Genomic DNA, 22,500 nt, shown 5'->3' with positions numbered 1-22,500 from the left:
GTCGTAGATGATGTTAATTGCGTGCTGGGTTGATCTATGTGCTCGAAAGCCAAACTGCTTTTCTGTGAAGAGGTTGTTGTACTCCATGTAGTAGTTAAGACGGTTTGACATGATTTTTTCAAAGCACTTGCCTATCGTGTCTAAGAGGGAGATTGGTCGGTAGTTGCCAGGTTGGTGGGGGTCTTTCTTGGGTTTGGGAATGAATATCATCTTGGCTGACTTGAATGCTACAGGAATGTGACCCGATGCCAGCATAGCGTTGAATAGGTTGAGTATGGATTGCATAAGATTGCCTGGTAGAAGTTTGATCTGCAGCGCTTTGATCCCTGATGGTCCAGGGGCCTTATCTCTGGTGCTTTTGATGACTCCTCTCATCTCTAGCATAGTTATGGGTCTTGTTAGAGGGTGGTCGTCTTCTAGGGTTGTCAGGTCAATCAGAGGGGTGCTGTTGAGGGAGGCGGCATTTTCTGTTGTCCATTGGTTGACACGTTCAAAGTGAGTGTTGTTGAAGGCTCTGCTGTTTGAAGCTGTGAGTGTCTTTTTCCAGACTGCGCCCATGAGGTCAGCCTGATCCTGTGGGTCTTCTATTTTTTCTTGCTGCTCCTCTTCATCTTCGTCAAGGAATGTGTGTACAAGGTGGGTGAGGCTGGGGTTAACTGATCCCAGGAGCTGTCTGATCTTGCGCCAGAAAGTAGCCGGCTCCCTTTTGTACTGGTTGGCCTGTCTCACCAGGGTTCCCCAAATGTGGCTCTTGTGGGTCAGCGTAAGGTCTATGGTTTCCCTTCTGAGTGTTTGTAGGGTCAACGCTGGTGGCTGGCCAGTTTGGTAGTGGCTTTGGCAGGCTCGCTGGTACTCATTCATTTTGCCTCTGATTTCTCGGGTCGGCTTATATTGGTGGTAAGTCCTTGTGGTGGATATTTCACAAGTGGCCTCGGTTGCAAGCTGGATCCGGTTGTGGATGGTGTTTACTGCTTGGTCGATTGTTTGGGTTGGGAGGTTCTCGAACTCAATGATAGGGTCGTCAGCAAGGAAGGTGTCATATTCACGGGCACGTATGGTTCCCAGTCTGGGCCTGGGTGGTGCCACATATCTGAAGGGGGCTGCTTGGAGGGATGTGACCACAGGGATGTGGTCCGACCCCACGTTCTTGCCTGGGGTTACTCTGCAGTGGAACAGGTCACAATCTCTGTTGGTCAGCACTATGTCAGGGGTGCCCCTCTGGTTGCCCGCAAAGAACGTCTTAAAGTGGGGGCCTTGGAAGGAGAGGTCCCGGTTTTGCATTAGATTGAAGAGCTGCCTGCCCTTGAGGTCTGGCCTGGCAGGTGCGTTGAATAAGGCCTGATGGTGGGCATTCAGGTCTCCTGCGATGATAGTGGGGAGATTCCTGTCGAGCAGCTTGTTCAGAGGGATGGAGGGGAGGTAGGCCAGTCTAGGTGGTAGATATGCGGTGCAGACGATGAGGGGGCCGTGTGAAGTGGTGAGTTCTATTGCAAGAAAGTTGTCGTCTTCTACGAGGATGGGGCGGTAGGAGAGTCCTCTTCTTATTAGTATTGCCACCCCACTGAACCTACCCCTGTTGACTTCCCTGGTGGAATATCCCCAGATGGAGATGTGCTGGTCCTGTCTGGCCGCTGTTTCATTGAGTAAGATTACATCTGGGTTAAGTCTGGCTACTTCCAGAGTGAGAAGGTATCTGTTGTTGAAGAAGTGTCTGATGTTCACCTGAAGGATTGTGATCCCCATTATTGACTATGAGACGGAAGTGTTTGTTTGGCTGTAGTGCCAATGTTGTTACATTCGGTTTGGTCGCTTCTGTTTGTGGAGGAGGGGGGTAAGGCTGTTGAGCCAGGTGTCTTGTTCCTGTCTTCTATGTTGGCATCTTCACGTTCCAGTCTTGTTCTTACTCTCATGGTGGGTAGAGTGAATAGTTCTGTTGGGTAAAATTTGGGTATTTATGGAGGGTTGTTAAATTTTTATGTGGATTGCTTCAAGAATTTGTTATCTTAATATATCTTGGGTTTTGTCTATTATACAAGTGTTTTTATTCAACATTTCTCTTATTAGGGTGATGCCATGGGCTTGTCTTATGTGATTTTTAGGGGCACCTGATTGATGATGACAGGTCAAATGCCTCGTCAGCTTGGTCGACCTCATACCTATAAACTTATATTGAAGGAGGATATATCCTTCGTGGGGGCAGCGTGTACATATATACAACGTTTGACTGCTGTAAAGGGTTCTCCGTCAGCTTCGGGCTGCTTTTAATAAGGAGGTCGGTAGTCTTCTATGTCTTATAGAATATGATCAGGTCTATGTTTTGGTTAGGTGTTATGCTTTTTACTCCTTTACGGATTATTTCTTTCACTATTCTTTCTTCATTTTTATGTTCACCGTGCATGGTTGATTTGTAATATAAATTTATTGGAGGTGTTGTGGTTTCTGTTCTTGGTTCAGGATTGTACCATCGGTCCAGGGTTTTTTATGCAGGGATATTCCTGCGCGGGCCCTAAGCCTCTGGCTGGCCCACTAAGTGTTGCTTGTTTCTGTTTTACTTGGGCGGAGTATGAGTATTTATGACTCGTATGGTCGCTTCAGTAAGATTTTGCCCCCCATGTGTTTAACAACTTTTTCTGCTCTGTTGAATCTAAGTTGAAATCTTAATGGGTTTGTAACTGTGCACTGTGTTAGATAATGTTCCAGTGGTCTGTCGGGCATTTCTCCACAGTGCGGTCCAGGTGTCGTCTGGGGTGCCACTTCAAGACTGTACCATCGGTCCAGGTGTCGTCTGGGTGCCACTTACAGACTGTACCATCAGTGGACGTGTGCTAGGTGCCGCTCTGCTCCTTCTCCCACTTTCCTTTCACTGCGATTTTCTGTTTTTTACCCAAACACGTTTCCAATTACTCCAGCATGCTCCCAGATGCACCATCTTGCTCCTAGATACACCAGTTTGCTTCTCCAAGACGTGTAAGAGTCTGTGTGTGTGGGTCAGCTTGAGCTCTTCCTAAGAAAGCAAGGGTGACAAAGGTTGCCTGTCCATCTTCAGTCTTATTATTAGATTTTTGTTGTAAGATTAATACGTTTGAGAAGCCAGCCATCACCGTGTCAATGTGTGTGCTGGTCTGGAGAGGGTTTTATGCCAAAGTTGTCACTTTGTACCAAATTATCATTACCTTGTGCAGTAGAGTCCGTGGTTGTCATAGGCTTGTGTGGAGACTGTGATTACAGTGACTGGCTGGAGGAGGGACTGTAAGGTGTAACAACAGTAGCTTGTTGTAGCAAGGTGTAGCAACAGGTGTTACTGTCTATTGACAGCAACACCTGTATGCTGGTGACAAAGACAGGACGCAGAGAGGAGACAAATGAGCGAGGGGAGAGGTAGAGACGAGAGGAAAACACGCATAACAGAACACACTAAGTTGGTGTTGAATAATACAAGAGCACAGAGACGGGTTGCTTGGGACAGGTTAGGTTAGACAGCAGGAGCCGCCACCGGAGGAGCAGGCGTACCATCAGTGGCGACGGTGCTGATGTGCGTCTTCTGCTTGAAGGCCATGTAGCCCAGGTAGGTGAAGATTACCAGACCCGAGTAGAAGCTGGTGAAGGCGTTCACCAGGCTGGTGATGAGGCAGTCTCGGTAGCAGTTGTTGTTGAAGTTGTTATAGGAGGCGTAGGAGAGGTGCACGCCGAACCCCGCACCCACGGAGAAGAAGACCTGCACGGCCGCCTCGTACCACACCTGTAGCGGCCAGCCGGTTAGTGGGGTGTTGTGAGGGGTTATGGGTGAGGGAGGAGGCGAGGGGGAGAAGGGACAGTAGATGGGAGGACAGAAAACGGCGGTCACAATGAGGGATAACTCTAGCAACAGGTAATTTGTTACTCTAATTTTGACAGGGACACGCAGCCTGTATATGAATATGTGTTAGCTTTATAATCAAGTCTTCCCCCTCCCCCCCTGCAGGGTCGAGCTACTGACCCTCCCCAGGATCCAACCCCCATAACAGTTACCTAACTCCCAGGTCCCTATTTACTGCTGGGTGAACAGAGGCACTAGATGACAGCAAACGTGCCCAACAATTTCTGTCTCGCTCAATGCCATAATTGGCTCATAATACAGCATGAACTTAATTATTATATTTGCCTGCCTCCATAGACTGATATAATACTAATCGCTAACAGATGTAACATATTGGATTATATTTGCATAAAAAACATTTATATTGGAGGAATTTTTTGTTGTTAACTACAAGTAATGCTGACTTTTGTTAGCATTACTTCTAGTTAATAGTTATATTGAACTTTGACTCTCAAAGCGAGAGTCTGGAGAGACTCGCTACAGAGACTCTTTACTACAGATATGGCTGTAGTAAAGCAATATCAGTGATGAATACGTTTATGTTAAGGCCCAGCATGAGTGTGTTGGGGACTATATGACTGACTGTTGGGGACTGAGTGACAGTGTGTTGAGGACTGACTGCATGGCTGTGTTAGGGGGACTGCATGACTGTCTTGGAGAGCCCGCAGGCCAGTGTTGGGGACTGCATGACTGTCTTGGAGCCCGCAGGCCAGTGTTGGGGACGGCATGACTGTCTTGGAGCCCGCAGGCCAGTGTTGGGGACGGCATGACTGTCTTGGAGCCCGCAGGCCAGTGTTGGGGACTGAATGACTGTCTTGGAGAGCCCGCAGGCCAGTGTTGGGGACTGAATGACTGTCTTGGAGCCCGCGGGCCAGTGTTGGGGAGTGCATGACTGTCTTGGAGCCCGCAGGCCAGTGTTGGGGACGGCATGACTGTCTTGGAGCCCGCAGGCCAGTGTTGGGGACGGCATGACTGTCTTGGAGCCCGCAGGCCAGTGTTGGGGACTGAATGACTGTCTTGGAGCCCGCGGGCCAGTGTTGGGGAGTGCATGACTGTCTTGGAGAGCCCGCAGGCCAGTGTTGGGGACTGAATGACTGTCTTGGAGAGCCCGCAGGTCAGTGTTGGGGACTGCATGACTGTCTTGGAGCCCGCAGGCCAGTGTTGGGGACTGCATGACTGTCTTGGAGCCCGCAGGCCAGTGTTGGGGACTGCATGACTGTCTTGGAGAGCCCGCAGGTCAGTGTTGGGGACTGCATGACTGTCTTGGAGCCCGCAGGCCAGTGTTGGGGACTGCATGACTGTCTTGGAGCCCGCGGGCCAGTGTTGGGGACTGCATGACTGTCTTGGAGAGCCCGCAGGCCAGTGTTGGGGACTGCATGACTGTCTTGGAGCCCGCAGGCCAGTGTTGGGGACTGCATGACTGTCTTGGAGAGCCCGCAGGCCAGTGTTGGGGACTGAATGACTGTCTTGGAGAGCCCGCAGGCCAGTGTTGGGGACTGAATGACTGTCTTGGAGCCCGCGGGCCAGTGTTGGGGAGTGCATGAGAGTGTTGGGAGTGTAGAGGAGTGCGGAGGGAGCAGGACCCACCTGGGGGTTGTAGAGGGCGGAGATGGAAGGCTTGATGTAGTAGAGGAGGCCGTCAGCAGCCCCCGGGAGCAGCGCCCCGCGGATCAGCAGGAGGGTAAGGATGACGTAGGGCATCGTCGCCGTCACCCACACCACCTTGCCTGCGGCCGCCTGTATTATCATACCTCCAGCACCCCCATGGCTCTCTCATACAACATTATCATACCTCCAGCACCCCCATGACTCTCTCATACAACATTATCATACCTCCAGCACCCCCATGACTCTCATACAACATTATCATACCTCCAGCACCCCCATGACTCTCTCATACAACATTATCATACCTCCAGCACCCCCCATGGCTCTCTCATACAACATTATCATACCTCCAGCACCCCCATGGCTCTCTCATACATTATCATACCTCCAGCAACCCCATGACTCTCTCATACAACATTATCATACCTCCAGCACCCCCATGACTCTCTCATACAACATTATCATACCTCCAGCACCCCCATGGCTCTCATACAACATTATCATACCTCCAGCACCCCCATGGCTCTCTCATACAACATTATCATACCTCCAGCACCCCCATGGCTCTCTCATACAACATTATCATACCTCCAGCACCCCCATGACTCTCTCATACAACATTATCATACCTCCAGCACCCCCATGACTCTCTCATACAACATTATCATACCTCCAGCACCCCCATGGCTCTCATACAACATTATCATACCTCCAGCACCCCCCATGACTCTCATACAACATTATCATACCTCCAGCACCCCCATGGCTCTCATACAACATTATCATACCTCCAGCACCCCCATGGCTCTCATACAACATTATCATACCTCCAGCACCCCCATGGCTCTCATACAACATTATCATACCTCCAGCACCCCCATGTCTCTCTAATACAACATTATCATACCTCCAGCACCCCCATGTCTCTCTAATACAACATTATCATACCTCCAGCACCCCCATGTCTCTCTAATACAACATTATCATACCTCCAGCACCCCCATGTCTCTCTAATACAACATTATCATACCTCCAGCACCCCCATGTCTCTCTAATACAACATTATCATACCTCCAGCACCCCCATGGCTCTCTAATACAACATTATCATACCTCCAGCACCCCCATGACTCTCTAATACAACATTATCATACCTCCAGCACCCCCATGTCCCTCTAATACAACATTATCATACCTCCAGCACCCCCATGACTCTCTAATACAACATTATCATACCTCCAGCACCCCCATGGCTCTCATACAACATTATCATACCTCCAGCACCCCCATGGCTCTCTAATACAACATTATCATACCTCCAGCACCCCCATGGCTCTCATACAACATTATCATACCTCCAGCACCCCCATGGCTCTCTAATACAACATTATCATACCTCCAGCACCCCCATGGCTCTCTAATACAACATTATCATACCTCCAGCACCCCCATGGCTCTCTAATACAACATTATCATACCTCCAGCACCCCCATGTCTCTCTAATACAACATTATCATACCTCCAGCACCCCCATGGCTCTCTAATACAACATTATCATACCTCCAGCACCCCCATGTCTCTCTAATACAACATTATCATACCTCCAGCACCCCCATGTCTCTCTAATACAACATTATCATACCTGGACCAAGGTGTGCCAGAGACACACAAGCGCCCGTGCATCATTTGGGAGACAACAGACCATTAACAACACTCACACTCATATATACACATATATCCTGTTGCTGTGTATACATCTTAGAGGAAGAATATCTGCATTTCGGAAGTACATTTACAAAGTAGTTATTACCCAAATACTAATGGGCGGGAGCGACGTACCCGAGGACTTGACGCCCTTGAAGAGCGAGAGGTAGAGGATGATGTAGGTGATGAGGCCGCAGAGCACCAGGCCGGGCTGAGGAGGACCCAGGTCGTCGAAGCCGCCGCTCTTGTCCATCTGCAGCACCACGTAGCTGGAGGCCACCATTATGGGTAGTGGTCAGTGGTGGGTACTGAGCAGGGGTGGGGGGGGGGGGTTATTGACCCTCACAGGTCTACTGTTGGGAGCAGGGGGGGGGGGGGGGGTTATTGCTGTTACCCATGCAGCAGGTCCCAGGATAATATATAACTATATCTTAATTATAACTGTGGGTCTCTAGTGGGTAGGTGTAAACTAATGCAAGAATAGTCCCGGATGCTACGGCCCCTTGGGCTTAGCGAAGGTGTCATCAAGACGGTTTGGATCAAGTGAGTGTAGGGATAAATTCCTGGGCCCCAGTCTCTTTACCACTATCACATTATCCTCATGTAAACACCTCACCATATTGTCTTCACTAATTATGTGTAAAATATTAGTCTCGCGCGCTTATTTTCAACTGTTACATTTATTTGTTTATTTAGTTGGAGGCCAAGTCCCCATTCAAGACTTCTGCAGTTATCAATAAGGCAGTATTTAAAGCTGTCGTTCCCAGCCTTTTATGTCGCGCTCCCCCTTTTTCAGGCACACTCTCACCTGTGGACCCCTACAACCACTCTCACCTGTGGACCCCTACAACCACACTCTCACCCGTGGACCCCTACAACCAGTCTCACCTGTGGACCCCTACAACCACACTCTCACCTGTGGACCCCTACAACCAGTCTCACCTGTGGACCCCTACAACCACACTCTCACCTGTGGACCCCTACAACCAGTCTCACCTGTGGACCCCTACAACCACACTCTCACCTGTGGACCCCTACAACCAGTCTCACCTGTGGACCCCTACAACCACACTCTCACCTGTGGACCCCTACAACCAGTCTCACCTGTGGACCCCTACAACCACACTCTCACCTGTGGACCCCTACAACCAGTCTCACCTGTGGACCCCTACAACCACACTCTCACCTGTGGACCCCTACAACCAGTCTCACCTGTGGACCCCTACAACCACACTCACCTGTGGACCCCTACAACCACACTCTCACCTGTGGACCCCTACAACCAGTCTCACCAGTGGACCCCTACAACCACACTCTCACCTGTGGACCCCTACAACCAGTCTCACCTGTGGACCCCTACAACCACACTCTCACCTGTGGACCCCTACAACCAGTCTCACCTGTGGACCCCTACAACCACACTCTCACCTGTGGACCCCTACAACCAGTCTCACCTGTGGACCCCTACAACCACACTCTCACCTGTGGACCCCTACAACCAGTCTCACCTGTGGACCCCTACAACCACACTCTCACCTGTGGACCCCTACAACCAGTCTCACCTGTGGACCCCTACAACCACACTCTCACCTGTGGACTCCTACAACCAGTCTCACTTGTGGACCCCTACAACCACACTCTCACCTGTGGACCCCTACAACCACACTCTCACCTGTGGACCCCTACAACCACACTCTCACCTGTGGACCCCTACAACCAGTCTCACCTGTGGACCCCTACAACCACACTCTCACCTGTGGACCCCTACAACCACAGTCTCACCTGTGGACCCCTACAACCACGGTCTCACCTGTGGACCCCGCACCTGTGGCACTTTCGTCCAAATAGTTACTATAAATACTATCATTTCAGGAGGATGGGCTGAAGAATGTTTGAGAGAGAGAGAGAGGGAGAGAGAGAGAGAGAGAGAGAGAGAGAGAGAGAGAGAGAGAGAGAGAGAGAGAGAGAGAGAGAGAGAGAGAGAGAGAGAGAGAGAGAGAGAGACAGCTGACCAGCTAGGAGCGTCAGCGCTCTCTCTCTCTCTCAAACCTGGCCGTGTGCGGTCATGGCTGGAACACTTACTTGAAGTACTCCTCGGAGGGCGACATGAGGCTGGAGGAGTTAGGTCTGGGCTCCTCGGAGGTAAGGCCGTCCCAGCAGTTGTCCGTGTTCCAGGTATGGTTGCACGAGGTCCACGGCAACTCGTAGCTGAAGGAGGCGTACACGAAGTAGATCGACCAGGCGATGATCACGTTGTAGTAGAAGCTGACGAAGTAGGCGACCAGCACCGCACAGTACCCAACGCCTGCAGGGGCAGGGGAAGGACTCATGTGTGTGTGTGTGTCCCTCGGTGTATATGTTTTTTTATTTATACAGTATACTCCTGTATAAGGAATGGGGAGGGGGTCTATTAGTACAGATGTCTAAGGGACCCATCAAGAGCCTCTCATCAGTACTGGCTGGTGTTGTTACCCCTCACTACCTGGGAAGGGCCCTCCAGCCCTCCTTTACCTTCATGCCCTTTTGATTGTTGCTGCCGAAGGCGGCTAGTTTATTGTGCACCCCATACTCATCCTGTGAGCGGTAGTGCAAAAGCATTACAGAGGGCACAAAAGGTCTTTATCAGACCTCATCTTAGATTATTACATAAACAATTTCATCTATCCTTCACACCTTATAGTTCATGCCCTCCTTCCCTCTCTTCCATACTCTTCTCAACACTTCTCTTCAAATGCACAAAGAAATCACATTAACGTGATGTATCATTGGGAAAAAACAGTGGAAGCCTCGAGAAAGAATTCGAACCTGCGCACTGGATAACGCCAAACACATGCCTTAAACCAAATAACCACGACATTCTCAAAAGCAATTCAACCTGGAATTCAACTAAATGCTCTAAGGTTCCCGAGGCTTCCACTGGTGAAAAGTTAGGTTGTCCAACATTGCCAGCGCTCCGGCTGTGGCTGAAGGCCGGTGCTTGTCCACACTCAGTGTACAGTCACACACACGGCTCCTACCTATTTCCTCAATCATGCATCGCATTAATGTGATTTCTTAATGCAATAATAATAATAATAATAATAATAATAATAATAATAATAATAACAATAATAATAATAATAATAATAATAATAATAATAATAATAATAATAACAATAATAATAATAATAATAATAATAATAATAATAATAATAATAATAATAATAACAATAATAATAATAATAATAAATCACATTACAGTGATATATATATATCAATGCCTAAATCCACTAGAGCTACAGGTGGATACGAACCTACGAACCTTGATAAGCGGCGTACTTTACCACCAGTCCACCACTGACATGTAAAGTCATACACCAGGATTTCTACTGACTTCACAGCAAGTCTGGAGCCCCTCTCCAAGTTTTACACCCCCCCCCCTCGCCCCCTGCAGGCACCCGGGTGCAGGGAGTGAGAGAGGGTGGTGGTGGGGGCGGGGTGGTGGTGGTGCAGGGAATTAGTGCAAGTGTTGCAGGAATGACAGCTCAACATACCTCTGAAAAGAGGACAGACTTTCCAGACGGTGATGGGCCCCTGGCGGTTGTACTGGCCCAGCACCAGTTCCATGAAGAAGAGCGGGAGGGCCCCAAACATGGTGATGAGGAAGTAGGGGAGAAGGAAGGCGCCTGGGAGGGAGAGAGAGAGAGAGAGAGATATAGCGACACTTGGCGCACCTCGTCACTACCAGCACTACTACACTTCCTTCCTGAAAGAAGTAATTCAAAATTTAACACCAAATTTAATATTGCTGAGTGATCTTTGATAGTCTTATCGACAGATTTTTAACTGAAATTGTTCTTAGGTGTATATTTTGGGGAGGAGTGTTGGGCTCCTTAGGGAGGTGTGTCTTGGGGAGGTGTGTCTTGGGGAGGTGTGTCTTGGGGAGGTGTGTCTTGGGGAGGTGTGTCTTGGGGAGGTGTGTCTTGGGGAGGTGTGTCTTGGGGAGGTGTGTCTTGGGGAGGTGTGTCTTGGGGAGGTGTGTCTTGGGGAGGTGTGCTTTGGGGAGGTGTGCTTTGGGGAGGTGTGTCTTGGGGAGGTGTGTCTTGGGGAGGTGTGCTTTGGGGAGGTGTGCCTTGGGGAGGTGTGCCTTGGGGAGGTGTGTCCTTGGGGAGGTGTGTCTTGGGGAGGTGTGTCTTGGGGAGGTGTGTCTTGGGGAGGTGTGTCTTGGGGAGGTGTGTCTTGGGGAGGTGTGTCTTGGGGAGGTGTGTCTTGGGGAGGTGTGTCTTGGGGAGGCGGGCCACTTACCTCCTCCATTACGGTAACAGAGGAACGGGAAGCGCCACACGTTGGCCAGGTCCACAGCGAAGCCGATGATGGAGAGGAGGAAGTCCATAGACTTGGCCCAGGACTCCCTGCCGTCGTCGGCCACATCTGGGCGGGCAGGTCGGGGTGCGGGGCCCGTGGCGGCGGGGGCTGCGGCAGTAGGGGTGCGGGGAGCCACAGCAGCCACAGGCACGCTCTCCCCACCCACTGCGCCATCGGCGTCGGGGGCAGGTTTGGCGAAGTTGGCGTCCCCAGCAAGTGGGGAGGCGTCGACCGGTGGGCCCCGCGGGTGAGGCAGCACTCCTGCCACCCGCCGCTCGCCTGTCACAAACACACACACATACACGTTAGTACTAAACATCTACACAAGCAGAATAACTTAGAATAAACTACATGATAACGTGCTTGTCTGAACAACTACCAGTCTTAACATCTATTAAATAGAATGATCTATTGTGTCCCTCTGTTTGCCTGTCTGCTAGATCGACGTTGGAGGACAGAGGCTTGGGGCTAGCCTCACCAAACTTTGCAGGGTGACTGGTCTTTCGCCACGGTTGGTCCTTGGCGGCTCAGGGTCGAGCCCCACGACTCCTCTGTGTATGAAATGACAAATTACAGTAATTTCCAAACACGCTAAATACCAGACTCTGGATCCTCACATCGTCACTAAGAATCATCTGGCATATTATTTTCTACATGATTAGTAAATGTTAGTTTCCTTTATGTTGTTTATTTATTGATGAATACAGTGTTTTGTGGCAATGTTTACAGGGATGAAAGGGAAGTGGTGAAGGGTCCAGAAGGTGGTGATTGGTAAGGAAGATGATGAATGGTGAGGATGTTGGTGAGGGATAGGGGGAGGCAGTGAAGGATAGGGAAGATAGTAGCGGCGCCAGGTAGTGATGATGGTTACAGAGATAAAGATAGTATTTTGTCAAAATGTTTACAGGATGTTGATGGTTGTGTTGTGTAGTGTTGTAGCAGGTGTCTGGGTCTCACCAGACCCCGGGTTCCGAGTCACTCCATTGCCTCAAGATGATTTTCATTGATCTATCAAGCTGTTGTTATTTCATTGTGATCTGAGTGTGGCGTAAGAGTGTACTCACCTACTTGTGCTTGCGGGGGTTGAGCTTCGGCTCTTTGGTCCCGCCTCTCAACCGTCAATCAACTGGTGTACAGATTCCTGAGCCTACTGGGCTCTGTCATATCTACACTTGAAAATGTGTATGGAGTCAGCCTCCACCACATTACTGCCTAATGCATTCCATCCGTTAACTACTCTGACACTGAAAAAGTACTTTCTAACGTCCCTGTGGCTCATTTGAGTACTCTGTTTCCATCTGTGTCCCCTTGTTCGCGTACTACCCGTGTTAAACAGTTTATCTTTATCTATTTGGGGAGACATGATAGAGTTTGGGGAGACATGATAGTTATCATGTCTCCCCAAACTCTTGTCTCTTCCAGTGTCGTGAGGTTTACTTAAAGTAATCTTTCTTCATAGCTCATTCCTCTCAGCTCGAGGACTAGCCTGGCGGCATATTTCTGAACCTTTTCTAACTTCGTTGTGTGTTTGACTAGATGTGGACTCCATGCTGGAGCCGCATATTCCAGTATTGGTCTGACATATGTGGTATACAAGGTTCTCAATGATTCCTTACACAAGTTTCTGATGGAAGTTCTTGTGTTCGCCAGCCTTGCATATGCCGCTGATGTTATCCTTTAGATGAAAAAGGAGATGACCTGCCTGAGATATCCTTTAGATGACCTCCCCCCCCCCCCCGCCTTCAGGGGGCAGGTTTGGTGTGATATCAACCCCCAGATCCTCCTCTCGTCCTGACTCCTGAAGGATTTCCTCTCCCAGCTGGTACCTTGTGTTTGGCCTCTTGCTCCCTACGACTATCGTCAACACTTTGCACTTGCTTGCTTGCACGTGAGGGGGGGGGGGGAAGCGTCCATTCATGAGGGAGGGGGCCGCCCCTCACCACGCAGGGCTCCCCCCCCCCGCCCCACATTAACACAAGACGCGCCACTTGCGGCGTTGCTTTAAGTCGCGTCAGATATGATGCGCGGCTCATTATTCGGGTAATATATTAATGGTAACAAGAGCCTCGTTCGGGGGGGAGGGGGGGGGGTATGGGGGAAGATGGAGTCGGGGGTTGTGACCGAGGTTCGACCCCCACCTCCCCCCCCCCCTTTGACTTGCTCAAGCACTGTGACGCAGTTTAGGGAGCGCATGACGCCTTTCCCAGACGCTGCCAGCACCTGGCGAGTACAGACAACACCCGCCAAGATGGTGGGATTAGAGCACACGCCATGACCACAACAGGTGAGCTACTGAGTGACACAACACGAGTGTAAACAAGTGAGGTGTTGTGAGGGTGTTGTGAGGCGCGGCGTTGGTCAACCCCGCACCAGCACCACAGCGCCTGACCGCTCTCGCGATTTTAAAACCTCTAATTTGAAGTGCTTTCGTGTGACCATAAGTGTAGGCACCCAGACCAACCCGCCTCATCTGAGGAGGGGTGAGAGGGAGGGGTGAGAGGGGAGGGGTGAGAGGGGAGGGGTGAGAGGGGAGGGGTGAGAGGGGAGGGGTGAGAGGGCAGGGGTGAGAGAGAGGGGTGAGAGGGAGGGGTGAGAGGGAGGGGTGAGAGGGAGGGGTGAGAGGGAGGGGTGAGAGGGGAGGGGTGAGAGGGGAGGGGTGAGAGGGGAGGGGTGAGAGGGGAGGGGTGAGAGGGGAGGGGTGAGAGGGCAGGGGTGAGAGAGAGGGGTGAGAGGGAGGGGTGAGAGGGAGGGGGAGCGGACGTTGACTGACCAGTGGACACAAGAGGCACATGACCCCACCACAGCCAGCTCCTGCTGTCGTGGACAATGGTGCTGGGTACAGTGCAAGGACTATTACTGAGCACACTGATGTGTCAGGCCAAGGAGAGAGAGAGAGAGTACGCCACCTTGAGATAGTTCCGGGGCTTAGCGTCCCCGCGGCCCGGTCCTCGACCAGGCCACCATAACATTATGTAAATAGATTGAATGATTTACCACCAAGGCCTCGCGCGTGACGCCATTGAGAGCTCAGGTTCACTGTTGTCATGTGTGTGGTGTTGGTAACGCTGGCCGCCTTCATCTTTACTCTCACCTAATTGTACTTAACACATGTTGAGCTGTAGCTCCTGGGTTCCGCCTCTCATCCTTCAAACACCTGATGTATATATATACCAGGAGGAGTACCCGGCGTCGCCCGGGTCTGTCTGTCTGTCTGCCTCCCATCTGCCTATTTATCTACCTATCCATTTATTCACCTTTTCACCGATTTCTCCATTCATCTATCACTATCCATCCCTCAATCTATCCCATCTATCAAACAATCCACCTATCCATCTATTTAACTATCCCTCCATTCATTTACCCATCTATCCATCCCTATTTCCATATATCTGTCTATCCAACCATCTATACATCTTCCTATCCATCTATTTATCCAGTTATCCATTCATCTATGAGTCTATGTAATCATCTATCTATCCACCCATCCCTCTATCCATCCTCCTACTCATCTTTCCAGCCATATATCTGCCCATCTATGCATCCCTCTATCCAGTTATCTATCCGTCTATCCATTCATCCATTCGCCTGTTCATTCACCTACTCATCTGTCTATCCATCCATCGATCCATCCGTCTACCCACCCAGTTATCCATGAGTCTATGCATCTGTCAATCCACATATCAAACTATCTACTCATCTTTCTCTCCATATCTAAATTCATCTATCTATGTTTGTCTGTGTCTCTCTATTTGTCTCGCCACCTGTCTGTCTGTCTCTAATAAAATATAATTGTCGTATGTGTTGGTGGTGGCCAGTGAGAGGAGTTTATTGGTGTGAAATACTAAAAAAAAAGAAAAAAAAAAGAAAAAAAAAGAATAGTTAGACTTTACTCTGATAAAGGACTGTGGTTTGAGAAACCTCTGAAGCTGTGGAAGAATTGTGTGTTTTATGCCAGTACGGACAAATTATTGACAGCAGGAAATTCCTGTTAACTTTCCTGAGATCAGTGAATAATGGTGAATATTACTATAAGAAAAAAATTGCCTTGGAAAGTTTGTTTTGGAATATATAGCGGTGACGTTGGCGGGCAGTGCCCAAAATTCGTCGTGGGGGTGTGAATGTGACCGTGGCCCGCTGTTCCCTTTTGAATTATGGCAACTCCGACCAGCCTATGTTCACCCCGTACCACAGACCATTCCCGCTGTGCCAAGTCTGGTGCGGGCTAGCTGCCCTTATACTGCGTGGCCTTCAACTTCGAACGAACAATCAGACGGACATTCTCTTTATATAATACTGATATGTTCCAGAGCCTATTGGCCTGCATCATATCTACATCTGAAGTTACACATGTAGTCTGCCTGCATCGCTTCACTATAGTGCATTCCATCTGTTCACTATTCTGATACTGAATACATTATTTATATAGTCTCTGTGGCTCATTTGGGTATTTAGTTTCTACTTGTGTCCCCTTGTGTGAGTTGCTACTCCTGATAAATATCCTCTTCTTCTGCCCTCTTAATTCCCAGGTATTTTATATGTGGTTATCATGTCTCCTATGTTTCTCCTCTTCTAGTGATGTTAGGTTAAGCTCTTGTTAACTTTCCTCGTTACTGAAGCCTCACAGCTCTGGAACTAGTCTGGTGGCTTGCCTCTCAACTGTCTCCAGCTTCATATTAAGTTTAACGAGATAAGGACTCCACGCAGGTGCCGCGTATTTCAAAACTGGTCTGACATACGTGTTGATACAATATCCTGAACGGCTTCTTATTTAAATTACTAAAGACAGTTCCTTTAATGATCAACCTTCCTTATGCAGCTGTTTGGTTGATGTGGGCTTCTGGTGACAGGAACGGTGTAACGATCAACCCCAAAACCTTTACTTTGCCTGATACCACGAGGGTTTCTTCTTCCATTTGATACTGTGTGTCCGGCCTCCTTTTCCCAGCACCCATCTTCACTACCTTACACTTGCCTTAGTTAAACTCTACTAGCCATTTGCTATGCCATTCTTTCATTTTGTTCAGGTCATGTTGTAGTTTCATGCCGTCTTCCGTAAGACGTATCCTTCTGATAGTCTTGCATCAACAGCCAACATAAAAAGGAAGAGGCCTATTGTCTCTGGTAGAGTGTTGACATACATTAGGAATAGGATGAGCCAGAGTACTGAGTGACCCTGGTGAGCGGGATGTCAGTGGTGACATCCCGCCACTCTCACGTCTCTTCTCTCACTGTGACTGTTCTGTGTCGTAGAGGTACTCCTTTATCCACTGGAGTATCTTTCGTGTTATTCTTGCCAAGTTCTCAATTTTGTGAATTAGTCTCCTGAGAGATATTGTTAGAAGGCTTTCTGAAAGCTAAACAAAGTACCCATCCATGTTTTGCCTGATCTTGGTCATGGAACTCTACAAAGTTTGTGAGGCAGGATTTGCCACCTTTGAAACTCCGCTGATGTGTTATGAAGTCTTTTCCTAAAGTTCTACTGGCCTCTTTCTTGGATCTTTTCCATCACCTTGCATGATCTGCAAGTAAGAGACACTGACCTGTAGTTGAATGTTTTCTGTCTCTTTCCCTTTCTGTATTGAAAATTCACTGAGTGTCTTCTAACTCTCTGATTGGTGAGAAAATATTGAGGCCGGACAATGGGATCCAACATACATCTCAGGGACCTCCAGGCCTTCTGTTTCCAGTGAGTTATAATATGTTATAGCGAGTGTCCAGCTCCATCCAGTATCTTCTAAACTTCACCTCTGGAATCTCATGCTAAGTTTCTGACACATTTCTCTGTCATTCTCAGTGAACGAGTTTTCAAGTCTTTAGTTTTACTACTGATCCTTAAATGCTGTTTTCCTCCTTATGTAGCTGTGAAGCATCTTGGGGTTGGGGAACTTGCTTTATCTGCAATGTGGTCTACATTTTGTCTCCCTGTTTCCTCTTCTCACTCCGAGGTTCTCAATTCCTGATTCTCCGCTACCCTTCTCCTCTTTATTGGTCTTTCGCTTTTGTAGTTTTCCATGCTTGCATTCTTATGAATTTTGCGTCCGTACATTTTCGGTTACAGTGTGGATTACTTCTATGTTTCTTTCGTTATTCTCATATGATAGAGAAGCACATTTGTCGGCTGCTGCTCTAAATTTCTTGTTGACGAAGTCAAGTCATTTTGTGTGATGATCTTCTGAGTTCTATTAACCAATATAGACTTGCTGGCCATTGATATATGTTGGCTAGGAAAATTATCATTGTTGGTTTCATAAATTTAGTTGTACACATATTTGTAATCGTATAGAGTTCTCTCAGTCTATATTGCCACGCTTGAATTCACCCGCGATTAAGAGTTCAGATCAATTCCAGTTTCCCACTGAAGCAGTTATTTCCTAGGGTAATAATAGCGGCCCTGTTACTTCTGGTCGTCCTCCTGCCTGGGTCTTCTGTCGTTTTGTGCAAGATTGAATAAAGCTTCCACTATGTCATTTTATTTTATTTAAAACTTCCTTAAACAAAGTGGGTTACAGCACTGGTTACATGCAAGGTACACGGCTAGTTGTCACAGGTTGTCTTACGGTTTACAGAAGACGAAGACGATGTCTTACAGTTCGAAGACCCTTCCAGCGGAGGAGGGGCGCGCGCCCAAGATATAACAATCATTTCCTCTTTGGATCGCGTCCCTGAGGCGCTGGAACAGGAAACTGGCCGCTCTCGAGTCTCTAGTTTCCTTACTGAGTTCCTCACCCACGTCCTTTAGGAACGTACGTGCACATTTACCCCAAGCGCCCAGGGCCAGGTTATCTTGAGGTTATCTTCAGATGATTTCGGGGCTTTAGTGTCCCTGCGGCCCAGTCCTCGACCAGGCCTCCACCCCCAGGAAGCAGCCCGTGACAACTGACTAACACCCAGGTACCTATTTTACTGCTAGGTAACAGGGGCATAGGACGAAAAAAAATCTGCCAATTGTTTCTCGCCGGCGCCCGGGATCGAACCCGGGACCACAGGATCACAAGTCCAGCGTGCTGTCCGCTCGGCCGACCGACTCCACTCAGAGCCGGTCTCTGAGCCTATTGGCACGAACCTGAAACAACGTTCTAGATCCCTGTACTTATTAGTTTTCTGGGTCTCCCTGAAGGTGGTCTATTATCTTAGGTCCTCCCAACGTTATGGGTCCTTTTATATAGTCATTGAATCCATCACAGCCTGAGATTGTCTGTTCCTTGAATGATTTGGTCTTCCTGATCAACATTAATATTCCTCCTTTTTATCGTCTTTTTCTTTCCTTCCATACAGCATGGTAACCTTGATGGAATGTTATGACACCTGACAGTTTCGTTTCTGTGAGTGCAATTATATTCGGTGTCTTTTCATTTATTTGTTCCATGAGTTCGGTTGTGTTGTTTGTAATTCCATCTATGTCGGTGCACATGGCTTTAGAGTCCATATTGTTCTGTGCAGTTTTACTTACACCCTCCCATACCATGTCATCGCTGTGTGGGTGCCTGCTGAGGGTGGAAAGTGATAGAGAAATGGTGGAGTTTGGTGAGCTATGTGTGGGGCTATAATGTTGAGAATAACAACTGCCGCCTCACAACAATGTTCAAGCTCTGTCCAGCACTAAGGTTAGTCCGGTGAGAACATTCTATGAAACTATTTTATATATATATATGGTATAAACACTATCATCTAAACGTGAATATATAAGCATGGAACTAAAAATGTCGTATTAATAAAATAACACTAAATATTAAACATGGTAGAGGCAGCACATATGTTGTGGATATTGTCAATTCAGGCGTCACATCCGGCAGTGGTGCCGGATGTGGCCCGACGTTCCCTTAGAGGACAAAAAACAAAGCCTTACAGCGATGTTACCATCGCCCGTGGGGGGATAAACACACCGATGGGCAGATGTTTGGGGAGCCCGAGGAGTCCCTCAGGGAGTCAAGTACCGGCTCCCACCCCATACAGAGAACACATGGGTAGCCAAAGTCGAGGCTGAACGCGATAGCTGCTCATTAACTCGTTCTCATATGGGCAAATAGGCAAAAAGGTTTTCCAGTGATCACCGGCAAAATAAGAGCCAGCTGCCCACCACGCCGTGAGGGAACACCACACCAAGACCCGCCCATCCCCGCTACCTCTCGGCCAAGCCGGCTCCGGACACTATCTAGCCAGCCAGAAAGCGAAAAAAATCTGTCAACATCGCGGTGACCCCAGGCGGTAAGTGCGCCAGGCGTCGCAACAATCCGGACTGTTGAATAGCAACGCCCGACGGCAGTATGGAGCCCAAATGGGTAAAATCGCGTCACGAGTTCCGGCGTCCGCAGGCAGGGCAGGTGTCCAGACGTGCCCTCCTCGGTGAAGTCGGGCCAGCTAGCAGTCCCAGTCGAGACATCACATATTTACCGAATAAAATGATGAAATGTTCGCTGGAAGCGTTGTTCTCTTTACTATAATCCGTTTTCTTCAGGACAGTGTGCAATTTCTCACAGTTTCTCACAGATTTACTTAATTAATTTAATTAAACTTATTTAATTACATATTGTTGCATACATCCGAAGTCACGTGAATAAACATGAGGAGCGCGGGAGATGGCTGTCATCACCGACACAGAAAAGGGCTGACATCAGGAGAGTTTGTAGGTTCATCGATGTATTAAAATAAATTGCACTTGAAAGCACCATGCGCTAAGATCATTACTTTGTTATTCCCAGCACTCTCCTGCTGGCGAGGAGCCTCTCTAATGCTGTTTGGTGCGTTGCTGCCCCTTACTACTAGAGCAGTATGACCCATACTGCTCTAGTAGTAATCCCTAGGTCGGTACCCGGTGGTGCCCGGGACTACCTTCCCCCTTCTGATTCGTCTACCTCCCTCTTCATCCCTCCCTCTCACAATTTTTGCCCTCTCCAATCTCTTTCCCAATCACCCCCTCTTCCTCTCTCTCTCTCTCTCTCTCTCTCTCTCTCTCTCTCTCTCTGACGTTTCCTGGTTCTCCGCGTGACGCAGGCCGCTAGCCTTGCGACAGGAGAGGAATGGACGCAGAAGACAAACTAGGCAAGAGGAGTAGTGTGAGGGTCCTGGGTGTGTACGCCTCCCAGTAATGCACACGGGAGTAAAAGCCATCATTTACACCTCTACTCTCTGACCCATGCCACTATGTGGTCTTTACCTTGTATTTTATCCTAATGTAGAGGGTTTCCTGGTCTTACTTATCCGGGACCCTTTTGTCCTCTTTCTACCTTACCCTCTTTCTCTTCCTGCTCCATTTATTCAACATCTATTCTTGTTGATCAGCTCCTGCTGCTGTTGGAGGACCTCCTCGTGTCCCTCACGAGTGACGAGGACGTGTGAGGAACCTGTACTGTGTGACCTGTAGGAGGGTCTGACAGACAGACATACATAGAGACTGACAGACAGTTCCCTGTTATTCTAAGTAATTAATTAAATTTTGTATCTTGTATTTTTTATATTTCATGCGTATTTAAGTATTTAATATTATCAAGTATTTAATTTTCTTATGTGTTCCGGGACTTATTGCTGTAAACACTACTTATTACATCATAGTTTGTTCCAGTTATACATCATACATTTACATACACAATGTTTTTCAATCTCTTACTTGTTATTCACTACGTTCTTCACTGCTAGGTCACGGTAATTATATGTGTGGACCGAAGAACAATGAACTAGTAGGTTGAGAATAATTTTCTGTGTTGTTCCCCAATTATAGAATTATATTATGTATTTGTCCTCAGCCTGGGGCCTGACAGCTGAGTGGACAGCGCTGCGGATTCGTAGTCCTGAGGTTCCGGGTCCGATTCCCGGTGAAGGCGGAGACAAATGGCCAGTTTCTTTCACCCTGATGCCCCCTGTTACCTAGCAGTAAATAGGTACCTGGGAGTTAGACAGCTGCTACGGGCTGCTTCCTGGGTGTGTGTGTAATAAAAAGGAGGCTTAATCGAGGACCGGGCCGCGGAGACGCCAAGCCCCGAAATCATCTCAAGGTAAGTAGAGTGGCTTTGAGAGTCCAGTAGTGAAATGTGGTGACGTTCGACCGTAGAGTTTATGTGACTACATTCTCATCCTCTTTTGTATGGATATCAACTCACAAATTTAACTCATGATGATGATACATACACAACCGTCCATTTAGCATACAACAAGGATAAAGTTGAACTAGATCTACGTGTCCTTCTTTTCTTGTTAAGGCTATATGCTTCCTAACATTGACACCATAACAAAAATCAGATTCTCAAAGAAAACACTAGTGTAAAAAGCTAAGTTTTGTTTAAATCTATTATATATATATATATATATATATATATATATATATATATATATATATATATATATATATATATATATATATATATATATATATATATATATATATATATAAACATGATTCATAATCCATATTCATACATGGGCAACATAAAATGTCCAGCAAAGAGTATTGTATAATAAGTGCCCGGAACAAATTGGGCTACCGTTACCTATGGCAGGTGGTGACGAAGATGGGGTCCCAATCCTGGCCACTCCAGGTGTAAACTCTGCAAACAGGAACTGGGTCCTGATCACACACACACTACACTATTGACTGTCCAGTCATTAGACCCTTCAGACCTGCCTGCATGAGGGAGCTGGAGCTTTGCATCTGCTGTATTCACTCCCGTGGTCTTGAGGATATCATAATAATGCACTCAAAGTTGGCAGTGCAGGTTACTGATCCCACGCTCTCTATGACTATCCTGGGAGATGAGAATATTTAGTATCACGTAGCTACCTCTTGACGCGAATTATATAAGGCTTCGTATATTCTAAGGGAGCCTCACAAATGACCATAAACTTGTGTTAAAAATATATTACATGCTGCAATGAGGGCCATTGTAGTAAGACAATATAATACACCTACATCCGGCAGCGAGAGTCAGCGTAGTAAGACAATAATATACTCCTACGTCCGGCAGCGATGGTGAGTGTAGTAAGACAATAATATACTCC

General features: G+C 48.1%; 1 protein-coding gene across 1 annotated transcript in view; it reads right to left on the bottom strand.

Annotated features, from left to right (window-relative positions):
- LOC123754563 (sodium-dependent noradrenaline transporter) overlaps window positions 1–22,500 on the bottom strand; it is a 71,601-nt gene that overhangs the window by 15,203 nt on the left and 33,898 nt on the right. Inside the window, exons 2-7 of the mRNA XM_069326426.1 lie at window positions 11,452–11,790; window positions 10,701–10,832; window positions 9,250–9,472; window positions 7,303–7,436; window positions 5,444–5,583; window positions 3,511–3,739 (exon numbers count right to left, since the gene is read on the bottom strand). Coding sequence (XP_069182527.1) covers window positions 3,511–3,739; window positions 5,444–5,583; window positions 7,303–7,436; window positions 9,250–9,472; window positions 10,701–10,832; window positions 11,452–11,790 — 1,197 coding nt within the window. The remainder of the gene's footprint in view (window positions 1–3,510; window positions 3,740–5,443; window positions 5,584–7,302; window positions 7,437–9,249; window positions 9,473–10,700; window positions 10,833–11,451; window positions 11,791–22,500) is intronic.

This window comes from Procambarus clarkii, chromosome 18 (genome assembly GCF_040958095.1).
Source record: "Procambarus clarkii isolate CNS0578487 chromosome 18, FALCON_Pclarkii_2.0, whole genome shotgun sequence".
NCBI classification, from domain to species: domain Eukaryota; kingdom Metazoa; phylum Arthropoda; class Malacostraca; order Decapoda; family Cambaridae; genus Procambarus; species Procambarus clarkii.
Note: the sequence above shows the minus strand (reverse complement) of the source record. Positions and strands in the feature narration are given on the sequence as shown.